General features: G+C 45.2%; 2 protein-coding genes across 3 annotated transcripts; one reads left to right on the forward strand and one right to left on the reverse strand.

Annotated features, from left to right (window-relative positions):
* The first annotated feature begins 1,741 nt into the window (after positions 1-1,741).
* On the forward strand, positions 1,742-17,944 carry FAM47E (family with sequence similarity 47 member E). 2 transcript variants are annotated; one of them, XM_054066272.1, is made up of 8 exons: positions 1,742-1,958; positions 3,475-3,847; positions 4,820-5,023; positions 6,090-6,239; positions 6,759-6,836; positions 7,378-8,855; positions 14,043-14,188; positions 14,591-17,944. In XM_054066272.1, exons 1-6 carry the CDS (start codon positions 1,897-1,899, stop codon positions 7,525-7,527), a joined length of 1,017 nt encoding a protein of 338 aa, XP_053922247.1. In that variant the 5' UTR covers positions 1,742-1,896; the 3' UTR covers positions 7,528-8,855; positions 14,043-14,188; positions 14,591-17,944. The 2 variants fall into 2 exon arrangements, with proteins under 2 accessions (XP_053922247.1, XP_053922246.1); XM_054066271.1 differs by having other exon boundaries at positions 14,043-17,944.
* Positions 10,469-18,328, reverse strand: JCHAIN (joining chain of multimeric IgA and IgM). The gene is made up of 4 exons (XM_009566166.2): positions 18,139-18,328; positions 13,133-13,268; positions 12,220-12,300; positions 10,469-11,777 (listed from the first exon to the last, which is right to left on the reverse strand). The coding sequence occupies exons 1-4, from the start codon at positions 18,200-18,202 to the stop codon at positions 11,576-11,578; spliced, it is 483 nt and encodes a 160-aa protein (XP_009564461.2). The 5' UTR covers positions 18,203-18,328; the 3' UTR covers positions 10,469-11,575.
* Between the last annotated feature and the right edge of the window lie 2,155 nt (positions 18,329-20,483).

Consider the following 20,483-nt stretch of genomic DNA (forward strand, 5'->3'; position numbering starts at 1 on the left):
GACCTATTTCTTGCTTATTTTTATAGCTGAGAAGGTCAGGGCTATCTTACCTTAAGAAAAGAAGCAAGCCTTGGAGCCCAGTGCAGACACTTATTAGTGGATTATGTTACAGACTCAAATTATTTGCAGACTGAGACAGGGAGTGTATGTCTTTTTCAGCAAAGCAGCATGATATTAGAGCAATGGCCTTGGCAAACAGTCATTTGCAGCTCTCATGGGACTGGAGCAGCCCTGACTGGTTCTGCTGATGGAAAGCAATCCAATGGCCCTGGAGGATTTGCAGTCACTCCTTTGTGTGCAGTGATGTTCCCTTGCTTGCAGCACAGCTGTGTCACTGTGGTGAATCATCTGGAGGGAGGAAGTTCTTTGCAAATGAATTTTTAAAGTGTGTCAGGAATAACCAAATAGCAAAGACTTGTTTAAAGTGACAAATTGCCTTTCTACAGGGTGCTTAAATACCCCAAAAGCGTTGTTGTTGAATTAATACTTTTTTAGTGTCTTATGAGGATTATGGAGTACAAGCGCAAAGAAACTAACTCTTCTGCAGATCCATTGTTTCTGGTGGTTTTCTGCACTTTTCAAGCCCTTGCTGTGTGGTGTAAGCGAGCTGTAAAGAAATTAGACTCAGCAGTACAGCAGGGGTTGGAAAAGCTTTCATCCTGAGTGCTGGGTCTGGCAATGCCCTGAGCAGTCTTGTTCAGCCTTGGATCTGTGATGTTAATTTAGGGTCATTAATTCCTGGAAGAGTAAAGTGGATGGCCTTTTAGGGTTGTGTTCCATTGCAGCCCCAGGGTATCCAAGATTGCCCCCAAATGAGAGAAAATGTTTTTCATATGTGCTTTCTGAAGATAAGAAATGCTAGTCAAATATAAACTGTTTTACAGAGGATTAATGCTAGCTAACAGCTTTCTCTATATGGCCACTGAATATGGACCTGCTCTGTTGCAAAGGCTGAGAATTCAGCTCAAGAAACATTCACAAGGTGGTGAGAGCTTAGAGAGGTGATAGTAAACTCATGTGTGTCCAATTTAAACTGCAGAGCTGCCCCTCTTACAGTCTTTGCTTGGTGTGAGAAGCATTGTTAGTTTTAACAGTTTAAAGATTTGAACCAGTGTTCAAGCCCTATGCGTGTTTAATTAAAACACAATCTCCTTGTCTAGAACTGTCTTGTTTCTAGATTCTTCAGTTGCCACTCTGGGATTAGAGGTGTATGATGTTCCAAGAGTGTCTCAAGTGTGCACATAAATTATCCAATATGCTTAGGCAGTGCCATGACAAGTGCATGAGGAATTAGTAGGATGTATTCTGCACGCTGCTAAGGAGAGCTGTTGCAGTGTATGCCAGTTGTCACAAGGCATTCCTTTTGCATTCTTCAACCAGCCTGTGTCACCATTCTAACCCTCGAGATGGTCAGAGATAACACCAGATCTGACCCTTGTTTGCCTCTTCTGTTTTTCTTGGAGAGCAATGTCAAAGAACACTTAGTAAGGGCATGCTGAGTAGCAAGTTGCATCATCTTCCAGCAGCAAACACTTTGGTTGTGCAGTTGTAAGTGCGAGTCTTGAAAAGATAAGGTTTTATGTTACAGGAAAGTAACATTCTGCTTCGATTCCATTATCATTTTCTACAGTTTCCAAGAGCTCTCTGCATGTTTGTCTGTGGAGAAAGCCTTCACTCTGGGCAGATGGAGTTGTGAATCTGGTTTCCACAACAACCAACTGCAAACATGCCTGCTGTATTGTGCCAGAAGAGACTTCAAACTTGTGCCTGCCTTGTCTGAAGCAATCCTGCCCAAGGGTTGGCTTCCGCAGCTGGATTGCACATTTGCCCAATTTTCAGGCTTTCTGAAGATGTTCTTGCAGAGTGCTGTGGGGGTAACTTTCTACACATCAGTTAATGCAGAATAAGATTGTTTTCCCTACATGGGATCCTCTTTTTCAGAGCTGTAAAAATATCAGGTAAGTGCTGATCTGTTTACAGTGCTTAATAAAACTGTCTTAGGATGTATTTTGCCTCTGGATTAATTGGTTCCTGAGTAACTGTATAAAATGTTTGATATTGCAAGTACTTATATTGTAATATTTCATAGTGTAAGTACACTTGCAATATAATCTCTAAAGTGAACTTATTAGGCTATTCATTCTTGTTGTGTTTTATCAAGCAAGGACTCCATTGCTAGGGCACTGAAAGGAGCATTTTCAAGTACTGTCAGTTGCCACTTGATCATTTAAGCCAATAGAGGTAACATACAAATGCATTGTGAGCCATCTGAGCTGGTAGTATAATCTACAGCGTAGACGGTGAAGTGTAGGTGGAAGGAGTAAATTCTGTGGATGCAAGAGCAAGTCAAGAATGAGTCATGGCACATCAGAACAGGGGCAAGCTGGGCTGAAGCAACAGAAGGATTTTTGAGTTTGGTTTCTGTGTCTCAAGTTGGGCAGTTCTTGAAGCTCTGGAGGGATAGTAAGAAGTGAGAGTCTGCTAAATAAAAGGTACTTGTGACTAAAATCACTTAAAAATGAAGAGGGGGGATTTAACCGTCCAGCCAGCAAGCAGCCATAGAGTTCACCTGGGCACCCAAGAACTTGTGCTGTGTCCAGGACTTCTGTGTGCCCCAGGAGAAGCAGCACAGAACAAGGTGGTCATTAGGACTGAGTATTAGCTCATGGTTGTATGGAAGCAGACAAAGCCTTGACCCTTACCTCTGTAGTGCCTGGGGTGCTGCTGTGCTAACAAATGCACCTAGAGGAAAAGGCAAAATGTGCCCTGCCCTTCCCAGGCCTGGCTCCTCTCGCGCAGGTGGCTACAGTGGCACTTTCTGCAGCAGAATTTGGAGGATCTGCTTAGTACTTGGACCTAGAGCATCTGTGAAGAACTACCTGCCTGAGCTGTGCAGCTGAGAACCTCTGGGTTGGGATCTGTGTCACCAGAGAGGATTCTAAATTAGCTTGTGCGTGGCTCTGTGGCAGCACCTCAGCGCTTACTGTGAACAGATTTCCTAGCTACTGAATCATTCAGCAGAAGAAAGAAATGCCCTGTTAGCATCTAAAGATTAAGTGGAACAGAACAAACTAGGGTGAGAAACAATGGTAAAATACAAGTGGGGTCAGCGCATGCATTTCCCTGTCAATACCAGGTATGTGTAAATGCAGGATGGTTGGGGTTTAGTGGTGCCTGTTTTGGGCTTAACCATTAGCCTTGCAGCAGAGTCTTTACCTTCCTGACATGCCAGGACTTTGTGATCTGGAAATGCTGGGTTTGGTTGATGTTCCTCATGCAGGTGAAGGCAGTGCTTTATAAGCTTTTTTTCAAAGGCTGAGTAGCAGCATACAGGTGGCCAGTGGGGGTAACCATGCTTGGAGTTATCTACTTGTACTCTAAATGTAGTCCACTTTTATTAATTGGAATACAGATTTTGGACTCAATGATCCTAGAGGTATTTTCCAACCTAGTGATTCTGTGATTTGCTTACAGGAGGGTGGAAATGTCTTGCAAGGACTTCCAGGAGAGCAGATTGAGGCTGTTGGACTCCCTTAATGGTCAGCGCTGGATATTCCTGAAAAAAGGCCTAGATGACTTCAGAAATGGCTTTCCCCCTTCATGTGATAACATGATTGTGTATGGCAGGAAGCAGCCTGCCTCAGTTACCCTTCAAAACAGCACACTGAAGTCTTTGCCTGCAGCTTCAACCAAGGAAAGGAACAAGTGTGGAAAAGTGCAGGTCTGCCTATCGAAGCTCAGCCCACTGCAGCAAGCCAGGAGAGAGTATGTTGCACAGATAGAGCGCTGTCTGAATGAGCGTTCCAGAAGGTTCTGCCCATGCTTGGGAAAAAACATTTCCCCAAAGGTAAGGATTTGGCAATCCTGGTTAAAGACTGCTGCTTTGTGGAGTTGGAAGAGGAAACTATGCAAGTATTATGGTCAATTCAAAGACCTACAGCAATTTGTTTCCTTCTAAAGACAAAACAAGGTGAAAAATATTAAGGTAGCTTAGATTTAGATTGCAGGTCCAAATTGTTATTGTGGAACAGCATTGCAAACGGGCTAATGGAAGAATCCATTGCCTGCCATCAGCTGATTACAGAAAATGGCTATCTGCTGAGCTGTCAGCAGACATTGATACAGACAAACATTACAGAGCAGGAAGCAAATCTAATTAGTACTACTAAGTTAGGAATATGCCCAAGACAGCAGAGTGTATCCAGCTACCTCATTTCTCAGCCTGTTTACAGAATCATCCCTCTTTTCACAGTCCTCAGTTCTCCAACTTTCTCTGTTTCATGTTAGCAAAAGCTGGCAGGTGTCTCGTGTGCATGGGGACTCCTGGAACATGCTTGCTCCCATGTTGCAGATGGGGGACAGTGACCAAATACAGTGGCAAAATTAAGCTTTTTTGTCTCTATTACCTGTCAAAAGGAACAGGGGAGATAGAAGACTTTTGGAAGGGAAAGACTTCATGCTACTGATGATGGTGACTGCTCGGTGAAGTTCCTTAGTGTTTTTAGCCTTGTCTAAGGGGATGTAATCACCTTAGGCTTGGATGCAATAAGATAATGGTTGTGTTCATTGGGAGAAGCCTTAGAACTCTGAGAAGGGAATTGGAACTCTGTTTTGTGAGACCAGGCAGCAGCAGAGCTCTCCCCAATTCCAGACTGCCATGGGATCATAAAGGAAACACACTTAAAAGCTGAAACTGTGACACAGAGTTTAGTAGAACTATAGATTGGAGCTGGTGGAAGGAAATGTATGCAAGATAATATCAGTAATGACATGTTACTTTTTTCCCTGCTCTGAGAATGTACTGGGGTGCTTGTTCCAGGGAGAAGGGAACTGCAATGTTGATGAAGATACCCCTAAGGGCTTGCTCAACACCAGCTGTGAAAGGGGGGCCACTGTCCCTTTGCCTTCCTATGCTGTGAAATACAACAATGTGGAAACAGAGCAGCTAAAGAGTCAGGAGATCTCGCTTCCCCCATTAGCTGTTGGGAGTTATCACCTCGGGAGCCTGCCCTGCCAGGATAAGGTAAAAGAGTCTACCTTTTATGCTTGCAGAAGTCTAATTGTTTTGGATGGTTTGTGGAGGAGGATGCCCACTGGAGATGAAAAAGGAGTCATTTTTTTTCTCCAGGAAACACTCAATATTTCTCTATAATTGTCTTGAGGATCAAGAATTCAGTTGAAAAAGGAAATGTTCAACTTTTTTTCATGTAGTGGAGCAGTAAAATAGGACGATGCTCCTTAAGACTATAACTTAGGGCTCAACTATACATTCTTTCCACTGGTCAAATTGTAGTGGATTCTAAGCAGTTTTACTGACACCTGAGGCCACTGAAACCAACAGAAAACCAGGGTTGAATACTGTGTGAGCTCTGAAATTGACTCAAGGCCATCATGCCCAGCCCATCCCAAGATGTGGTTTGTTAGATGTTACAGTTGGAGCTTCACAAAGTTCTCAGCCACAAGTGTGCCCATGGTAGTGATGTAGGAGAGCAGGGGGACTGGTGAAGGAGCTGAAGCATATGGCAGTGACCTTCCAGTCCCTGCCTTTCCCATTTACCTGCATTTCTTGCTGTGTATTCTTCTAGTAATACATAATTAAAGGCCATGTATAGTTGAGGTCAAAACTGGAAGCAGGTTTCAGGTAGGAGATTGAAGTTGGGCCAGTTCTGGCTTAACTGAAAGCCTGCATTTCTCCAACCCTGTAGTTAAGAGTATGCTTCCACGTTCAGAAAATTAAATCTGAGATAGAAAAACACTCCCTCAAGTTCTGACACCTAAAACATGGACTCCACAGACATCCTTCCCAGGTTCTCTACAAACAAAACCAGTTAAAAATAAGAAAAGGTGGTCAGATGAGTTGAGGGTAGTGACTCACAGAAGCAGCTTTTAATACTGTTTCAGTCTGGAGGGGGCGGGAAGCTGATAGTCAGACATTCTCATCAGCTGTCAAACTTAGATTGCATGGTTGTAGGGTGCGAGGCCATCCCTGGGTGACCCTTCAGGTTCTGGGATGATGTCTGTACTACCTACGGTATGAGGGACAATGAGCAACATGATGCATCAGCATTGCAACAGTGGGGTTTTTGCAGGTCCCTTCCCAAACAAAAAGAGGTAAGATCAAATATGGAGCATGGTATCTTGATCCTGAAATGTGGAGAAAACGGAAGGCAAACGGACCTTTAAAAGTTCCAGAAGCGGCAGTCAGTAGCTTTGGGAATGCACAGAACTGGTCTGAAAAGGTATTGTAAGATGAAATCTGGGTTCATTCTTTTGTGACATAGCTATGAGATGATGTTAGGATGAATGTCCCATGGCACTGTACTGTGCTGAACAGCCACATAGATGTGAAGACTGTGTTGTCCAAGTAGAGAACTGCGCTCAAATAGGCCCATCCACTTGGATTAGACTGTGCTTAGGGTACTGGTACGTGGACAACAGCTCTTGTAAATAAGCACAAATCAAGATTTAGTTAAAGTAATTTTTGTTAATCTACTTCCTCAAATGCTCTTGGTGTTGTATGTGGCCAAAAAGCATTCCTGCACTGACAGCAAGTAAGGGGCAGGTTGGAATGCTTGAGGGTCTCTTTCGGCAAGCCATCTCCTTTCTTTGAGAAGACAATCAAATCTGACCTAGATCTGTTGATTAGTTCTCATGATCTGGTTGGGTACACGCTGCCTGATTTCTTTAGGCATGTGGAACCTGAACATAAATATGAAATCTGAATGTTTTATTTTAATCTACTCTGGAAATGAATTCAGGAGATGAAAATTGCACAGCTCCACATCACACAGGCCTTTAAAGAATTCCTGGAAAGAAAGGGCTACAGAGATCCTCAGGTGAGTTGTGAGAACCTGCTGAGCGTGTTGTCTTTGTCTGTGTTTTGATGAGCTTGTAGCAATTGCTGTGTTATCCCAAGGTCCCAGCTGTAAAACTACCTAGATTGGGGACCTCAAGCTCTTCTCTCCTCTCTATTAAAGCTTTTTTGTATGGGAGGAACTGGTGTAATTGCAAATCGGCCTTGGGTGGGGAGGGGGGAGGATCCTGAAGGTGGTGCTGGGCTCCCCCTGCTCACCAGAAGGACTGGTACAAAGCGCCATCCTGGGAGCCAGCCAGCAGGTATTGGAATGGACACTTGGGAGTTGCCTAGCTTTGCAGCTTGTGCTGCAAAACCGTACTCTGTGCTAACTGTGGGTGCCATACAGACCTGATCCTCTGAATGCCTAAGAAGGGCCTTGGCTGAGTTTTAGCTCACTTCACAAACAACAGCTGCAGCTGAGCAATATGGGCACTGGATTCTTGCCCTTTGCTTTTGATACATTTTGGCCTCTTTCTTCAGTTGCTCTGTTAGTTGTGCTGATGTTTTATCTCTTGTTTCAGTTCCTTCCAAAAATGCCAGCTGGGGGAAATGATTGCAGAGTTCCAGAGGAGACACCCAGAGCTTGCAGGGAAGTGTCTAAAGAAATAGGACAAAATAAGAGAAGGTTCCGTCATGCCCATGAATTAAGGCAGATTTCTAAACTTCATTAAAACTACTAGAAGCTGGTAGCTGAACTGCTCCTAAAATAATATTCTTCCACTAGAATAACTTAGAGGTAGTTTTAAGTTACTTGTGAAATGGCTGGTTAGTTTGAAGATTGGATTTGGACTCCCACATCCCAGGCACAAACCACTTGACTAGCTTAGCAGTGCTTGGCCTTGGCTAGAAGGCGTGATGATGTCTGGTGCTAAAACGTACTGGCTTAGTCAAAGACCCTGGTCCACAAACAACTTGTTGCTTTTGAGGCATCCATATCATGATTCCTGCTTTACAGAATAGAAATAAGTGATCATTGAATTCTCTAAGGCATAACTGGCTGAAATCCATATACCTGTGGGGGAAAAAAAATGAAGCCTTCCACCTGACAGTGTACAAAGCAGAAAGACCTCACCATGGACAAGCACTGCCCTGACAAAAGCAGACTTAATACAATAAGGCCACTAATAATCATTGCCTGTTATGTATTACTATACCACAACCACCTAATAAAGGCAGCTGAAGCCTTTACTGTGCAGGAACAGGGCTGCCCTTTGGCTCATTGCTGAGTTAAACTGCAGCTTTGTATGGTTGGTTATGCTTTCTTGGCTGAATTCCTTCCTGTAAAGCAATGGCTTTGAGCACAAGGATTTGTTTTGCTCAGCGTTGATATGTGCTATAATTTCTACTGCTCATTAGACTTTTTGGACAAACTGGAGATGGTATTATGAGAACAAGTTCCTATGCTTTAAAAGACTTCTATAAAACCTGGTAAGAAGTTCCTATAACTTGTTTTGCCTAAGCAACAGGACAGTATTCATACAAGGAGGACAGACCTGGGAAGGATGAAGTCTAGAAGTAGTTGGTGAGGAGATAAGATAGAAACATATTCCTACAAGTCTGAGAGAAAATGAATTTAGCTTAAATGCACGGAGATGAACTCTTAAAGAAACATCAAATGCAGATAAAGAACCAGCCTCATCTGTGAAGCAAAGATGGAGCCGGTGGGAAACTGTTGCAAGCCCATGTGGGAAGCTTTGTCCCAGCATGGTCACTTGGAGAAGGAAACAGTGGAGTTGAGGCCAAGGGAGGCTTCTTACCTTCAGCATCAGGATTCGCCTCAAGATCCTGCTTTGAAGCAGTGGCCATGGCATCTGACAAACAGGATCTTTCAAAGCAGGGTATGGTTGTGTTGGCACATCTACGAGAACTCCCAGCAAGAGGATTTTCTCTCATCAGTCGATACCTCTTCCACTGGCTAGAAGGTCGCAGACTCTCCCCACTGTGCTCTAAGCGATAGGTAGACCTCATCTTCTTCTGTTCTACTGTCCTGGTCTTTCAGGTAAGGATTCAGAGCTTGATTCAACTTGCTGTGTTGCTTTGAGTTGCTGTTTAAAAACTGATGTCTAGTACTGGAGGGTGAGGCAGGGCTGTCAGTGTAGGCTTCTCCACTCATAAAAGATGGAGAAAGGGAATCCTGCTTTACTATAAAGCTGAATAGTGTGGGATGACTTTTGCTGAATCCTTTTGTTCTTGTCTCACAGTGGCTTTTTGCTCTGCCTGAGATCATCTAAGCAAGTACTTATTCATAGCTGTTTGGAAAACAGGCTGTGCTTTGACTCCCTTTCTTTTGGGAATGCCTCTCATGGGTAGTCTGTGCTGACATTGCTGGACTCCCAAGATGTGCTGCAAGGTGTTTGCTAGTCCTCTTGTGAGTAAACGTGTATCTTGGGGATTTTCTGCAATAGGATGTAGGAACAAATGTGGAAACTCTAGTTAAGCATGTGGCTCCAGAGCCCCAGGGAGTTCTGTGTTCCTGTGGCAGTATCCTGAAGGGCTGTGTTTGGAGGTAAAATGGAGCCTCACCGTGACCTACTTCTGACATCTAAGTGCTTCTTAGCTGGTGAACACCAGGACTTTAGAGGTAACAACATCTGAGACAAATTTCAGTGGAGCTTAATGCCTAACTGTTGAAGTACTCCTAGCTGTCAGTACGTGGCAGGAGTCTCTTTGCTTCCTTTTGCATTTTGCATTTCTTTGTGGGTGTCTTTTTGCATGGAGGGGGAAAAAAGATATTTTTTAATTCATTTTTTATACCTCTGATGTCACAGAATCACAGAATCACACAAAATCACAAGGTTGGAAAGGATTCATTGGATCATCGAGTCCAACCATTCCTAACACTCCCTAAACCATGTCGCTAAGCACTTCATCCACCCGTTCCTTAAACACCTCCAGGGAAGGTGACTCGACCACCTCCCTGGGCAGCTGTTCCAGTACCCAATGACTTACTGTGAAGAATTTTTTTCTGACATCCAACCTGAACCTCCCCTGGCGGAGCTTCAGGCCATTCCCTCTAGTCCTGTCCCCTGTCACTTGGAAGAAGAGGCCAGCTCCCTCCTCTCCACAACCTCCTTTCAGGTAGTTGTAGAGAGTAATAAGGTCTCCCCTCAGCCGCCTCTTCTCCAATGTCATGTTAGGATAATCTGTCTCGGTCCTCTTTACCGTTTTGCTCTTCAAAATTCAGTCCCTGCAAGGCTGTCCTCCCTTTAGGAGAGATACCCTGCATAGGAATGATCAACCCCCTCACACACTGGTCTTCCAGGCACTTCATTTGGGGGTGAGTTAAAACTCTGATCGGTGGATTGCAAATTCAAGAAGGATTTAGATGTTTGGGTTTTTAAATTCCTATCGTGCACACTGACTCGCAGGGCCTTGAAGCAGTTCCGTGATGTGGAGCTGATCCTAAAACCATAAACCAGTTCAGCCTCCATCTGTCTTAGTTTCTGCAAGTGCATGGTAATATTTCCATCCTGATATTTTGGGAGGCTTTGCCTGTAAATGTAAGCAGTTACTTAGGGAGAGCATCCTCGCTGTAAAAGAGTGAAGAATATGATTATAGAATGGGCTTTTTTGTTATGAATTCTTACCAAATTAGAATATAACACAGACTGCTGCAGAAGAAGGTTTATTTAATGTTTCACTAACAGAGCTACAATTATGGGAGTAAGATATTTGCTGTTTTATTATTATAGTTGTGTGTGAAGCCAGATACGGGCTTTTCAAAAGAGCCAAAAGCTTTACAATCGACTCGTGACAACAGTGAGAAAGACACCAGCTACCCCAAATGAAACGCTGGACACATAATGCTCCTCCCATACATGGTGTCTCTGTGGGCAATACTGAGTGTAAGGTGTTTAACTGAAAGGTGCATTTGTTTGGTGAGGGTTTCTTGTATGAAGAAAAACTCCTGGGTCTTGCTCTTGCAGTTCAGTCAGCTTTATGGAATTTCTTGCATCTCCAAATGCAAAATGAGGAATGTGTGAAGAGATTAAAGCCAGCCTGGCCCTTTTTTTTTTTTTTTCTCAATTGAAGTTGGAGCAGAGTTGGAAGACGGTCTCAATGTCACTAAGTGTGGAAAGGGAAATAGCTAACATGTACTAGAAGGGTTTATGATTCCTGGCACAGCTGAGGTTCTGCAAACTTTGCCTGGCACTACAGGGTAGCAGCATCCTTTGATCTTCTCTGAATGTAGAAGAAAATGGGAAGCTTGCAATTGTTGAAGTGCTAGGATGGTCTAGAAGGCTCTGTCACAAAATAACTTTGAAATCTGAATTCTGTGTCATTCCTCATCTTCTCTCTCAGATCTGATTGTACAGCAGGCTTCAAGTAATGGCATAAATTCTGCCAATAAGATCAAAGATGCCCTAGTCTCATAAATCCCTGTAGTGCCCTTGATTTCAGAAGGGAAATGTACATTTCCCCTCATGCAAATGCCAGTTTACATCTGCTGAGGGTCTGGTCTGTATGATGATAATGTCTGAAATGCACAACAGCAGCACTGCAGATGCATCACAGGGGTACGAGAACAGTCTATGACAACCACTCACTGCTCTTGCGAGGTGACGCTCATTTGATGTTGGGAACAATAGGGAGAGGCAAGCTGGCGTTAGTCTGGGAGCTGGTATTTTAGACACTGTTGTGCAGGTACTATGGTGTTATACATGTATGTTTGGTAGGAACACTGAGTGCTGGAAAGCATTGGCACACCAGTGGGTTGAGCTAATCGGTGTAGCAGGATTCTGGTGTCAGAGCTGCTTTAACATGTTCTACCTTTCCATCGTGGAGGAATGGGAAGGTTGTGGTGTAGCACTTGTTCCTGTCATAGGTATAGCAGGTTTCGGGTTCGTTGCAGGAGGTGCTCTGCTGGGCCTGGTATATCTCACCACCCAGCTCTATCTCTACAGGATTGCATTTTCTGCAGCTGGAAGAGATGGAGAATAGAACAAGTGTTAAGAGTGGTGATGAGAAGGTGCCCCTGGTGAAACCCAAGCCTTCTCTGCTTATCAGCACATGTACCTGGGCGGGTACCTTCCTGGGTTTTCCACAGGAACTCCCAGCCAGGTGCTTTTAGTGTTGTCAGATGGCTATTGGCAAGGCAAAGGTTAAACAGGCTATGTGTAATTTGGTGATATTCAAGACAATTGATATGAACAGGACTCAGAATGAAACCTTCACTCTGGATATGAGACCCTTTATGTGAATTAATCGTGGAGGTAACTTGGCTTGCAACCAAAGATGAAAGCTAGGCCCCACAGGGAAGACTTTGCTCTGTGGCTCTGCCTTTGCCTTCTCTACCAGCCTTGAAGCATGTGCTGCAGGAGAGGTTAAGTTAGGAAATGAACTTCGTAAATAAAAGTACTTACAGCTCAGTCATGCGGTAGACAAATTTCGTTCTGAGGGGTGACTGGGGGTCAGAGATGTTCTCCCGAGCCTTCAGGGGGACTCTGCAAAGGAGGGAAGACAATCACCCTTATACTAACTGCTTATTACACAGAACACTGTTCTGCTATGAACAGTTCTCATCTTGCTCTTCATGTTATTTCTTTCCTGACCCCTTTACATAGCAAAGCTCAGGAATGGTAAATCTTGGCCCTTGTGTGCCCTCAAAGGCAACAACCCTCCCAGAGGGCTGCAGCAATTTCTGAAAGTGACACTTCCAAGGTGGCAGTGCTGAGAATTTTTTTCAATTGAGCTTGCAGATGCCAGAGGCTTGCAGGGCAAATGGTTGGTGCTTCTCCTGTTGTGAGCTCTACCAGAAGAGCCTGCGGCTGAGCCTGCGTTTGGCTTGTATTTACAAGAGATATGACATGCTTCTGTAAGGTCTGTGTGAACACAGGACAAAACCCTGCTCTTGACCTGAAGTCTGCCTTGTGGGATTCATCTTTTGGGATAGTTTTGGCATGCATTAGTTGTCCCAGCCTATAAAATAGCAGGCTTGATGGCAAATGAGTAAATGAGTCCGGTGTCATGGGCCCAATTTCAGTTTTGATGAGCTGTAGAAACGTTAGTCTACTTCTCCAGCCTGTTTTGTAAGGTTAATACTAGACCTCCTAAAACATGGAGGTACTTTTTTGTATCTGAAGGGCCCAACACCGCATTGGTTTATGTGAGGCAGAAAAACAGTAAGCAAAAAATTATTCCAGGCTACCATAGAAAGCAGCCCCTGGGAAAAACAGTTCACATCAATGCCAGGACATGGGAAACAATGAGAAAGGAAATCAGATAACACCTCATCTGCTCTTCACCAACTCCATGTAACGCTTGTCTGCCACTTACAGGATGCGTATGTTTCTCTCCAGGATTTCTTCATCAGGATTTTCTTTGGAGGGGATGAACTTTGAGGTCACTGTTACACACTGACACTTGTTATTGACCAGCACATACTCTTTATTGTCAGAGTCCTGTCGATAACCTGTAAGCACAGGATATGCAGTCCCAGGGTTAAGAAAAACCTTGCAACTTGCTCTAACAGAAAGCCAAGTACTGAGAATGCCTGAAATGCATAATGATGGCACCTAGCTTGATAGAAGTCCAAGTTTCAGCAGGTTGAAATGACATTTTTGGCAAAGATGAGTTCAGCTGTCTTAGAACCATGGAATGGTTTGGGTGGGAAGAGAACTCAAAGCCCATCCAGATCAAATCCCCTGCTGTTGGCAGGGACACCTCCCACTGCATCAGGGGTTTAAAGCCCCATCCAGCCTGGCCTTTAACACCTCCAGGGATGGGGCAGTTGCAACTTCTTTGGGCAACCTGGGCCAGGGCCTCAGTACTCTCACAGGAAAACATTTCCTAATATCTAACCTATATCTCCTCTCTTTCAGTTTAGAACCATCCCACCTTGTCCTGTCCCTGCCCTCCCTGATCCAGAGCCCCTCTCAGTACCAGAAGCTGCTCTAAGGTCTCCCCAGAGCCTTCTCTTCTCCAGACTGAACAATCCCAGTCTGTTCTTGTACTGAAGGTGCTCCAGCCCTCTCATCTCCATGACCTCTTCTGGACTTACTCCAAGATTTCCGTATCCTTCTTACGCCGGGTATTCCAGAGCTGGACACAAGGCCTCAGCTGGGATCTTCCCAGAGCGCAGCAGAGGGGCGGTATCTCCTCTCACCTTGCTGGCCCCACTGCTTTGGATGCAGCGCAGGACGTGACAGCAAAGCAGCGAGAGGCAAAAGCCCTTCTTTCTTTCCAGGCGAAGCATTTTTATACCACTCGGAAATCAACTTAGACGAGCAGCTCATCAGTGGGGAGATCCCCACCGCAGCCACAGGAGATGATCGACTGGCTGGGCAGTGCTAACCAGGCACCACCGGACCCCAGCTATGACATGTTCCCATTGTAAGTTGAGAGGAGGGTATGTGCCCCTCACACGTCCTGGCAATGCTCAGGGGAGGGTGCGTGCACAGGGTGTCCTTCCCTGCTCGGTGTACAGTGTGCTTGTCTGTGATGGCCCTGGGAAGGGGTAAACAGTGAACCTGGACACTGCTGCTGGAGAGAGGGAAACATGCAGGGATTTGCCATGAAATGGTAAGAAACCCCTGTTGCGAGCCTTAAGCTGTGCTTGGTGGCTGAAGTGCTGCTTTGACCTTAACTGAGGGGGTTACCCAATTCCTCTCTCGCACATCAGGACTGTTCTAGGAGCCCAAACCCTAGTTGGGATCTGGCCTCTAAATAAAGGTCTCTGACCTCCCCCGTGTAGCAGCTGTGTCACTTTTCATTGCATGGTATGTTGTCTTCCAGGTCCCCAAGGGAACAAATGCCGAAAAGCACCACAGCAAGAAGGCAGTCGGGTGACCCGGCAGGGAAAGGTAAGTGGCCCTTACAGTGGCTGTGGCTTGCTCAGAGAACTCCAGTCCTGAGTTTCTGGTGTTCTCTTAACACTGAATTGCAGTTGGACAGCTGAGTATCTTATTCGGAGAGTAACCATCTTTTGGCTACATCTCCTGTAGTTTAAGCATGTTATTCAATATGAAACTCGGTCAAAATGGGGTAGAATAGCACATGGGTCACCCAGAGGCCTCTTCAGTGTTCCTGGTGCTGGGTGATACCTACTTGCTGTGCAAGCAGATGGATTTGAAATAGCTTGTTCGCTAGCTGGTTTTCCCCAGAGCCTCTAGTCTCTTCACCCATAATGAGCCAGCCTTGGGTTTTACATACGCACAGTCATACCTCTCCAAAGTGGTTGCTTTTGCATCCCTCTATTTCTAAAGGCTGCTAAAATGAAGTTCAGTGCCATTGCTGTGTGGCACTGCTGCTCCCACTGTGTTCAGCCTGCTTAGAGGCACCAAACAGAGTCATTTTTGTGTAAGATGGGGGACAGTTTGTAGTGACCTCTGATGGACCTCAGTGCTGGGAACTTACCTACTCTGTTTGTGCCTTGGAGAGAAAGAAGGAACAGGCTACGAAACATCATGCCTGTTGTCTCTGTGGAGGATTTCAGTGTCACTGTGACTTACAAGCTTTGGTCCTAACAGGTGGATTCCTTTTGAGTTAAAGCATGGATCAGTGAGGAAGCAGATGCACCATGCAAGCTCATGTCTCCTTTTTTTATTTCCAGGTCTAAAGCTGCTGGATTTCATGACCAACAGACCCTGCTGCTAGAGGGTGAAAGGGTTAGCGCTCAAAGCCTGTGGCAGCAACAGCAGAGCTGGGATGGAGGAACAGCATGTGGACTCCCAAAGTTGGACTGTAAGTTTGCAGATTGTTGGCTGCTATTGGCAGCAGCTTAGCTGTCACACAAAGCTGTGTGCAAGACCAAACAAGGATGGTACTGACTGGCAGACCCCAAAGTGTCTAGTCCATAAAATGTAATGTAAATAGTATTACATGTTTTCTGCCTAAGACTGCTTAGAGCTTCCTTCCTGTCCCTACAATGTGCTGTTCTTGTCTGCTTCCATTCTACTCCGTTCTTTTCTGAGATCCTTAGAGTCCTCTTAGAGTAACTGTGAAAAAGGCACTGAAACCACGTAAAAGGATGGCTCAGAGACCATACAAATCACCTGCTGGTTACAAATGCTCTTTCTGTGACAACTAGCAGCAGAATGCCTACTGAAGATGATTTGCTGTGGGGTTTCTTGATCAAAAAGGAAATTGCTGCACTCGCCTGCTTTGGGCAGTGGAGAAAGCCACTCGAGCATGTGGGAGATGGTGTTCTTTCTACTGCTCTCACTGTTTTCTTCATCCCTCTACAGCACGTCCCACTGTAGCATGTGCCCATGAAGCTCTTTAGAGCAGGGCTGGGTTTTTTGTCTCTGTAGAGCACAACTGGCCAGCTGTACAAACACCCCTGCAAAACATGCCTGCGGTGCAAGCCCAGTCATACTGCAGCATGCCCCACCAAGGCCAAAACACACATTCCTATCTGACACATGGAGATGGGTATTATTTGGAGTTATGTTGCTCGTCTCTTTATACCCCTTATTCTAATCTCTCTTGCTCTGCACATGTCCTCTCTGCCAGCTCATCCCTCAACATGAACGCTTCCCTCAGAAGCTCACTAGGAAAGCCTCTGTGGTCTCTCCCAGCTTGAGCCTTGGTCTTTCTTTTTCCCTGTAGGCAGTCTCTGGCTTGTCTTTCACACAGATCTTCGTCTGATATGTCACTGTGTTCTGTGTAATGCTATGTGCAATTCTAAGCCCTTAATCCAAAGAGCCAAAGCCAATATACTATTCAGATCCTATTGGGTTTGGGCGTTGTCCCAAAACCTTTGGGAGCAGGTTTTAATTAATCCTGTAAAACTACATTAATGTATTCTTCTATGAATGTGCAGAATATGGGTGTTGATTGTATTCTAAAAATATTGTCCTGGTTTACTTCCTGGTGTAATGCTCTTGGCTGCAGTAGGTCATAGGTCATAGAGCAGGATCATAGAATCACCAGGTTGGAAAAGACCTCTTGGATCATCAAGTCCAGGCATTCCTATCAACCACTAAACCATATCCCTGAGCTCCTGATCTATCTGTCTCTTAAATACCTCAAGGGATGGTGACCACAGTAACCACAGAACTTATGGGTACTCCATGTTTTTTTTTTTAAATTAAAATTATAGAGCTTGCATGAAAGGAGACAGTTTTATCAGCGATATTTCATGTATCACCCAGTGAAGTTCCTTGGGAGAAAACACGGTTAAATACAGATTTCCTAATGCCATTCCAGTATTTGGGCTTTTTCTAGTGCAAGATGGAGTGCCATGCAGTGTTCCCTCCTCACCAACACTGGTGTGGAGACTTTGACAAAACTGCTTATCCTCCAGTACTGGTTCATCCTGTAATACATGGTGAAGCCCAACAGAATCCAGTCCCAGACCAGTGAAGAAGCAAATGAGCTCTAAAATAGCTGTTTAAACTCTCCTGCAGGTGCAAGCTGTTTCAATAAGTTAGGAAGTGGCTCAATTAACCCAAAAACACATTCGTTTCAACATAAGTAGTAAAACCAGCACTCTGGTAGGTGTGTGCAACTCAAATTTGACTTCCCCTCTAAGCTGCCACTGTGCATGCATGAATGGGGAAAACCAGATTGGGCTCTGTGCTGAACAGACACAGAATCTCTCTGTTTTGTGCCTTTTCAGCAGCTGGATTACACAGCTGGTCACTTTTCACAGGAAGCAGCACTTGCCAAGAGCCTGCTTTGTTAGGCAACAAAATGCCCTTTCCCAGAAGCTGGAGGAAAATACAGGATGTTGTTGGGCTGGTTATCCTTCAGCACAGATTTAATCAGGTGGACCACATCCACCACATGGATGAGGATGTTTTTAGATGGGTATAGAGATGGGCAATTAGGAAGGCCAGTAGCTATCCCCTGTTCATGGCACCAAGGAGTGTGCCGGATGATGGGCTCATCCCAGTCTAAACTGAGTCTGCAAGAAATTCAGTTGAGTTGCAGGATAAACTACAGTTTAATCAGAAATAAGTTGGCTGAAACCACATGATGAGATTACCGGGAGGATTTAAAAGCCTTCAGATCTAGCAGGCAAGGGTACTGCAAGCTTCCTAGCACTGCAGAAAAGCAACCATGCACATTTGTGGTTTGCTGCCTCAGAAACCCAATGAAAACCAGCTAATCGTGAAGTCTTAAATTTGCAGCTACACATCAATTCAGCCTCAAGGCAGCAATTAAAAATGCTGCTCTGTGGGGCAGAAAGACACCGAGGTGTCCAAGCACCACTGAAGCATGACTTCTTGAGTTGCCTCTGAGGCTTAATATTTGACTGTTAAAATTATTAATGGTTGATTACACAAACCCCATCACTGTTACTTAAGTGCAGTTTTCCATGCTCATTTCCCACCTACCTGCCACAAGGACAAAGCCCGAAAAGATGGCCAAGGCCAGGCACAGCCATGAAGAGCTCGTCATCTTGCCTTCCCTCCTTTTGAAGAACTCAAGTTGAAAGCCTGTGTCTGCCTATAAGGGCGTGTGCAAATGATACAGCTTTTTGTTTCCCTAAATAAACAGCCCAGCCGGCTACCTCTGACACTGCGGAAAATGTGGCTGGGGACTGAAACCAGGCATGTTTAATGCACTGAGGCCTCTGGCTTTCAAAAGTGAGGGGGGCAGGGGTTTGTGCTATTACTGTGCTTTTATTTTTTTATTCTACTTACCACCAAAAAGCAAGGAAGCTGATGAGCATGAGAGAGTGCAAACCCTTCTGGTCCTTAGGGGACATCTTAGCAGTACGACCAGTGGCACTTTCCCACCTCGGGCAAGGAGTGTAAGGTGAGAAAGTGTCTAGATATGCAACGGCATAACTCTGGCTCCTGATTTTGAGAAATGGGCCTTCAAAAGCATTTAATTTGCATTATAAAAATATTACAGCTTCAGCCTCAAAATCCCGTTTGCAACAGGTTCTCTGTGAATACAAGCTTAAGGGCTCATCCTGCCTCTGAAGAGCTTTCAGTCAAAACCGATAAGATGAGAGGGGAGGGGTAGAGAGGTGTAAAGCAAGAGCAGAGCTGTGGCAAAGCTGAGTTCTTCCTCCAGCTCTGCAGGCTGTAGGGAGTTTCTCTCCTTATGAATGGACTCCGTGGGATTTATGGTACATGAAAGGCTAAGAGTCAGGTCCTGGGCAAACTCTTTGAGGAAGGGTGCAAGCAGAATTTTCTGGAACATAGACAGTACTGGAGAGGACCTCAGGGATTTTGTCCCAGATTTGGGATTGGTTTTGCAACTCTGAAAAGCAAATGATGTAACCTGCAATGGCTAGAGCTGTCTTTGCAGTGTGTGTGTGCCTTGCACCCTTGAAGGGAAGCTCGGTGCCAGCAAGAGCCTCCAAAAGGGGAGGCAGAGGCCATTGCTGGCAGGTCCGTTCTTAGCCAGGGTCAGTGCATCAGCAGCCCCTGAATTTCTGCTGCTTGCAGTGCATTCCCTCAATTAACATCAGCAGCACATGGTAAGCCTACCTGTGTTCTCCAGCTTTTCCTTACTCGGCAGAGCAGCAGCTCTGTGAACAGATAGAGGCTTTTGGCTCAGCCCAAGTCACTCTTGGCTCCCTGGAACTGATAGCTCTCACCAGGTTATCCAGAGGCTAAAAGCCATTTAGCATGGATGCTGCCAGGCACCCCAGTTCCTGGAAGGGCAGCCTGTCACCCCTACAGGCTGTCTTCTCTTTCTTCAGACCTTCCTGGCTGGGTCCCTAACCGTAGAGCTCTTCACAGACCCTAGAATCTGTCTCCTGAGCTTTTTCTCCTAGCACAAACATCTCATCTGGTACTTCCGTGATGCAATGAGCTTTTGAGTTGCATCAGCAGCACTTGCATACAAGTTCTTCCCCTGGGATATGGCAGCGGATGGTGGCTGTGAGCCCAGCTCCTGGCAGGGTGTCAGATGATGCCATAGTTCTGCTTTACAAACCCTGTTTTCTCCCTAGGGCTCTACTTTTAGGAGGATAAAGATTGTGGTTTTTTTCCTCTCTTTCCTCCTCCCCAAAAAAAAATTGCTGAGAGTTTTACATGGAGCTTTATGTTTGAACCTGGCAGGATTAAGCAGTCAGGAGTTTTATGTGGAGCTCTTTTCTGAAGCAGTAATGAGATATTCCCTGTGCCCTGTTGTCTGAAGAAGGTTGAAATAAACCCAGCTCACCTTGGAGTGATGAGGGTGTTTGTCAAATGTACTGCCTATTTCAGTTACATTTTTTGTTTCAAAATAGGAGGTTTTTAAAACATGTGCAGGAAGGGGGGATGCAGGCAGCACAATACAGCACGTGTGGAAGAGGCTCATTCTGTTTGCTTTGCTAAACTGCACTGATAAAAGTGCAGCTCTGGAAAAATCTGAGCAAAGGCATCCACGAGTGTTTTCAAACCTAAAGAGAGAGACTGAGTAGAATGATATTATGTGTGATTCTGGTAGTTTACTCTGACTGCTGGTGTTCAGCATATCTGAGTTTCAGTTGCTAAATCAAAGTGTCTGCATACAGCCCCTTCGGTCTGTGTAGTGGCACAAGAGCTATTTTAGTCCTATTCAGCCACCTGTATGTCTCTGGGGATTCCTATCTAGATTGCAGACTCTTTAGAGGAAGATTTGGTTTATGGAGTGTTGCTTTTATGGACTATCCCCTTCTTACTGGGTGACATGAGTTACCAGTAAACTATCTGGGGAAGCAGGTGTTTAAGAACTGTGGGAGCCTGGTAAGGGGGCGGCA

This window comes from Cuculus canorus, chromosome 4, assembly GCF_017976375.1.
Source record: "Cuculus canorus isolate bCucCan1 chromosome 4, bCucCan1.pri, whole genome shotgun sequence".
In the NCBI taxonomy this organism is placed as follows: domain Eukaryota; kingdom Metazoa; phylum Chordata; class Aves; order Cuculiformes; family Cuculidae; genus Cuculus; species Cuculus canorus.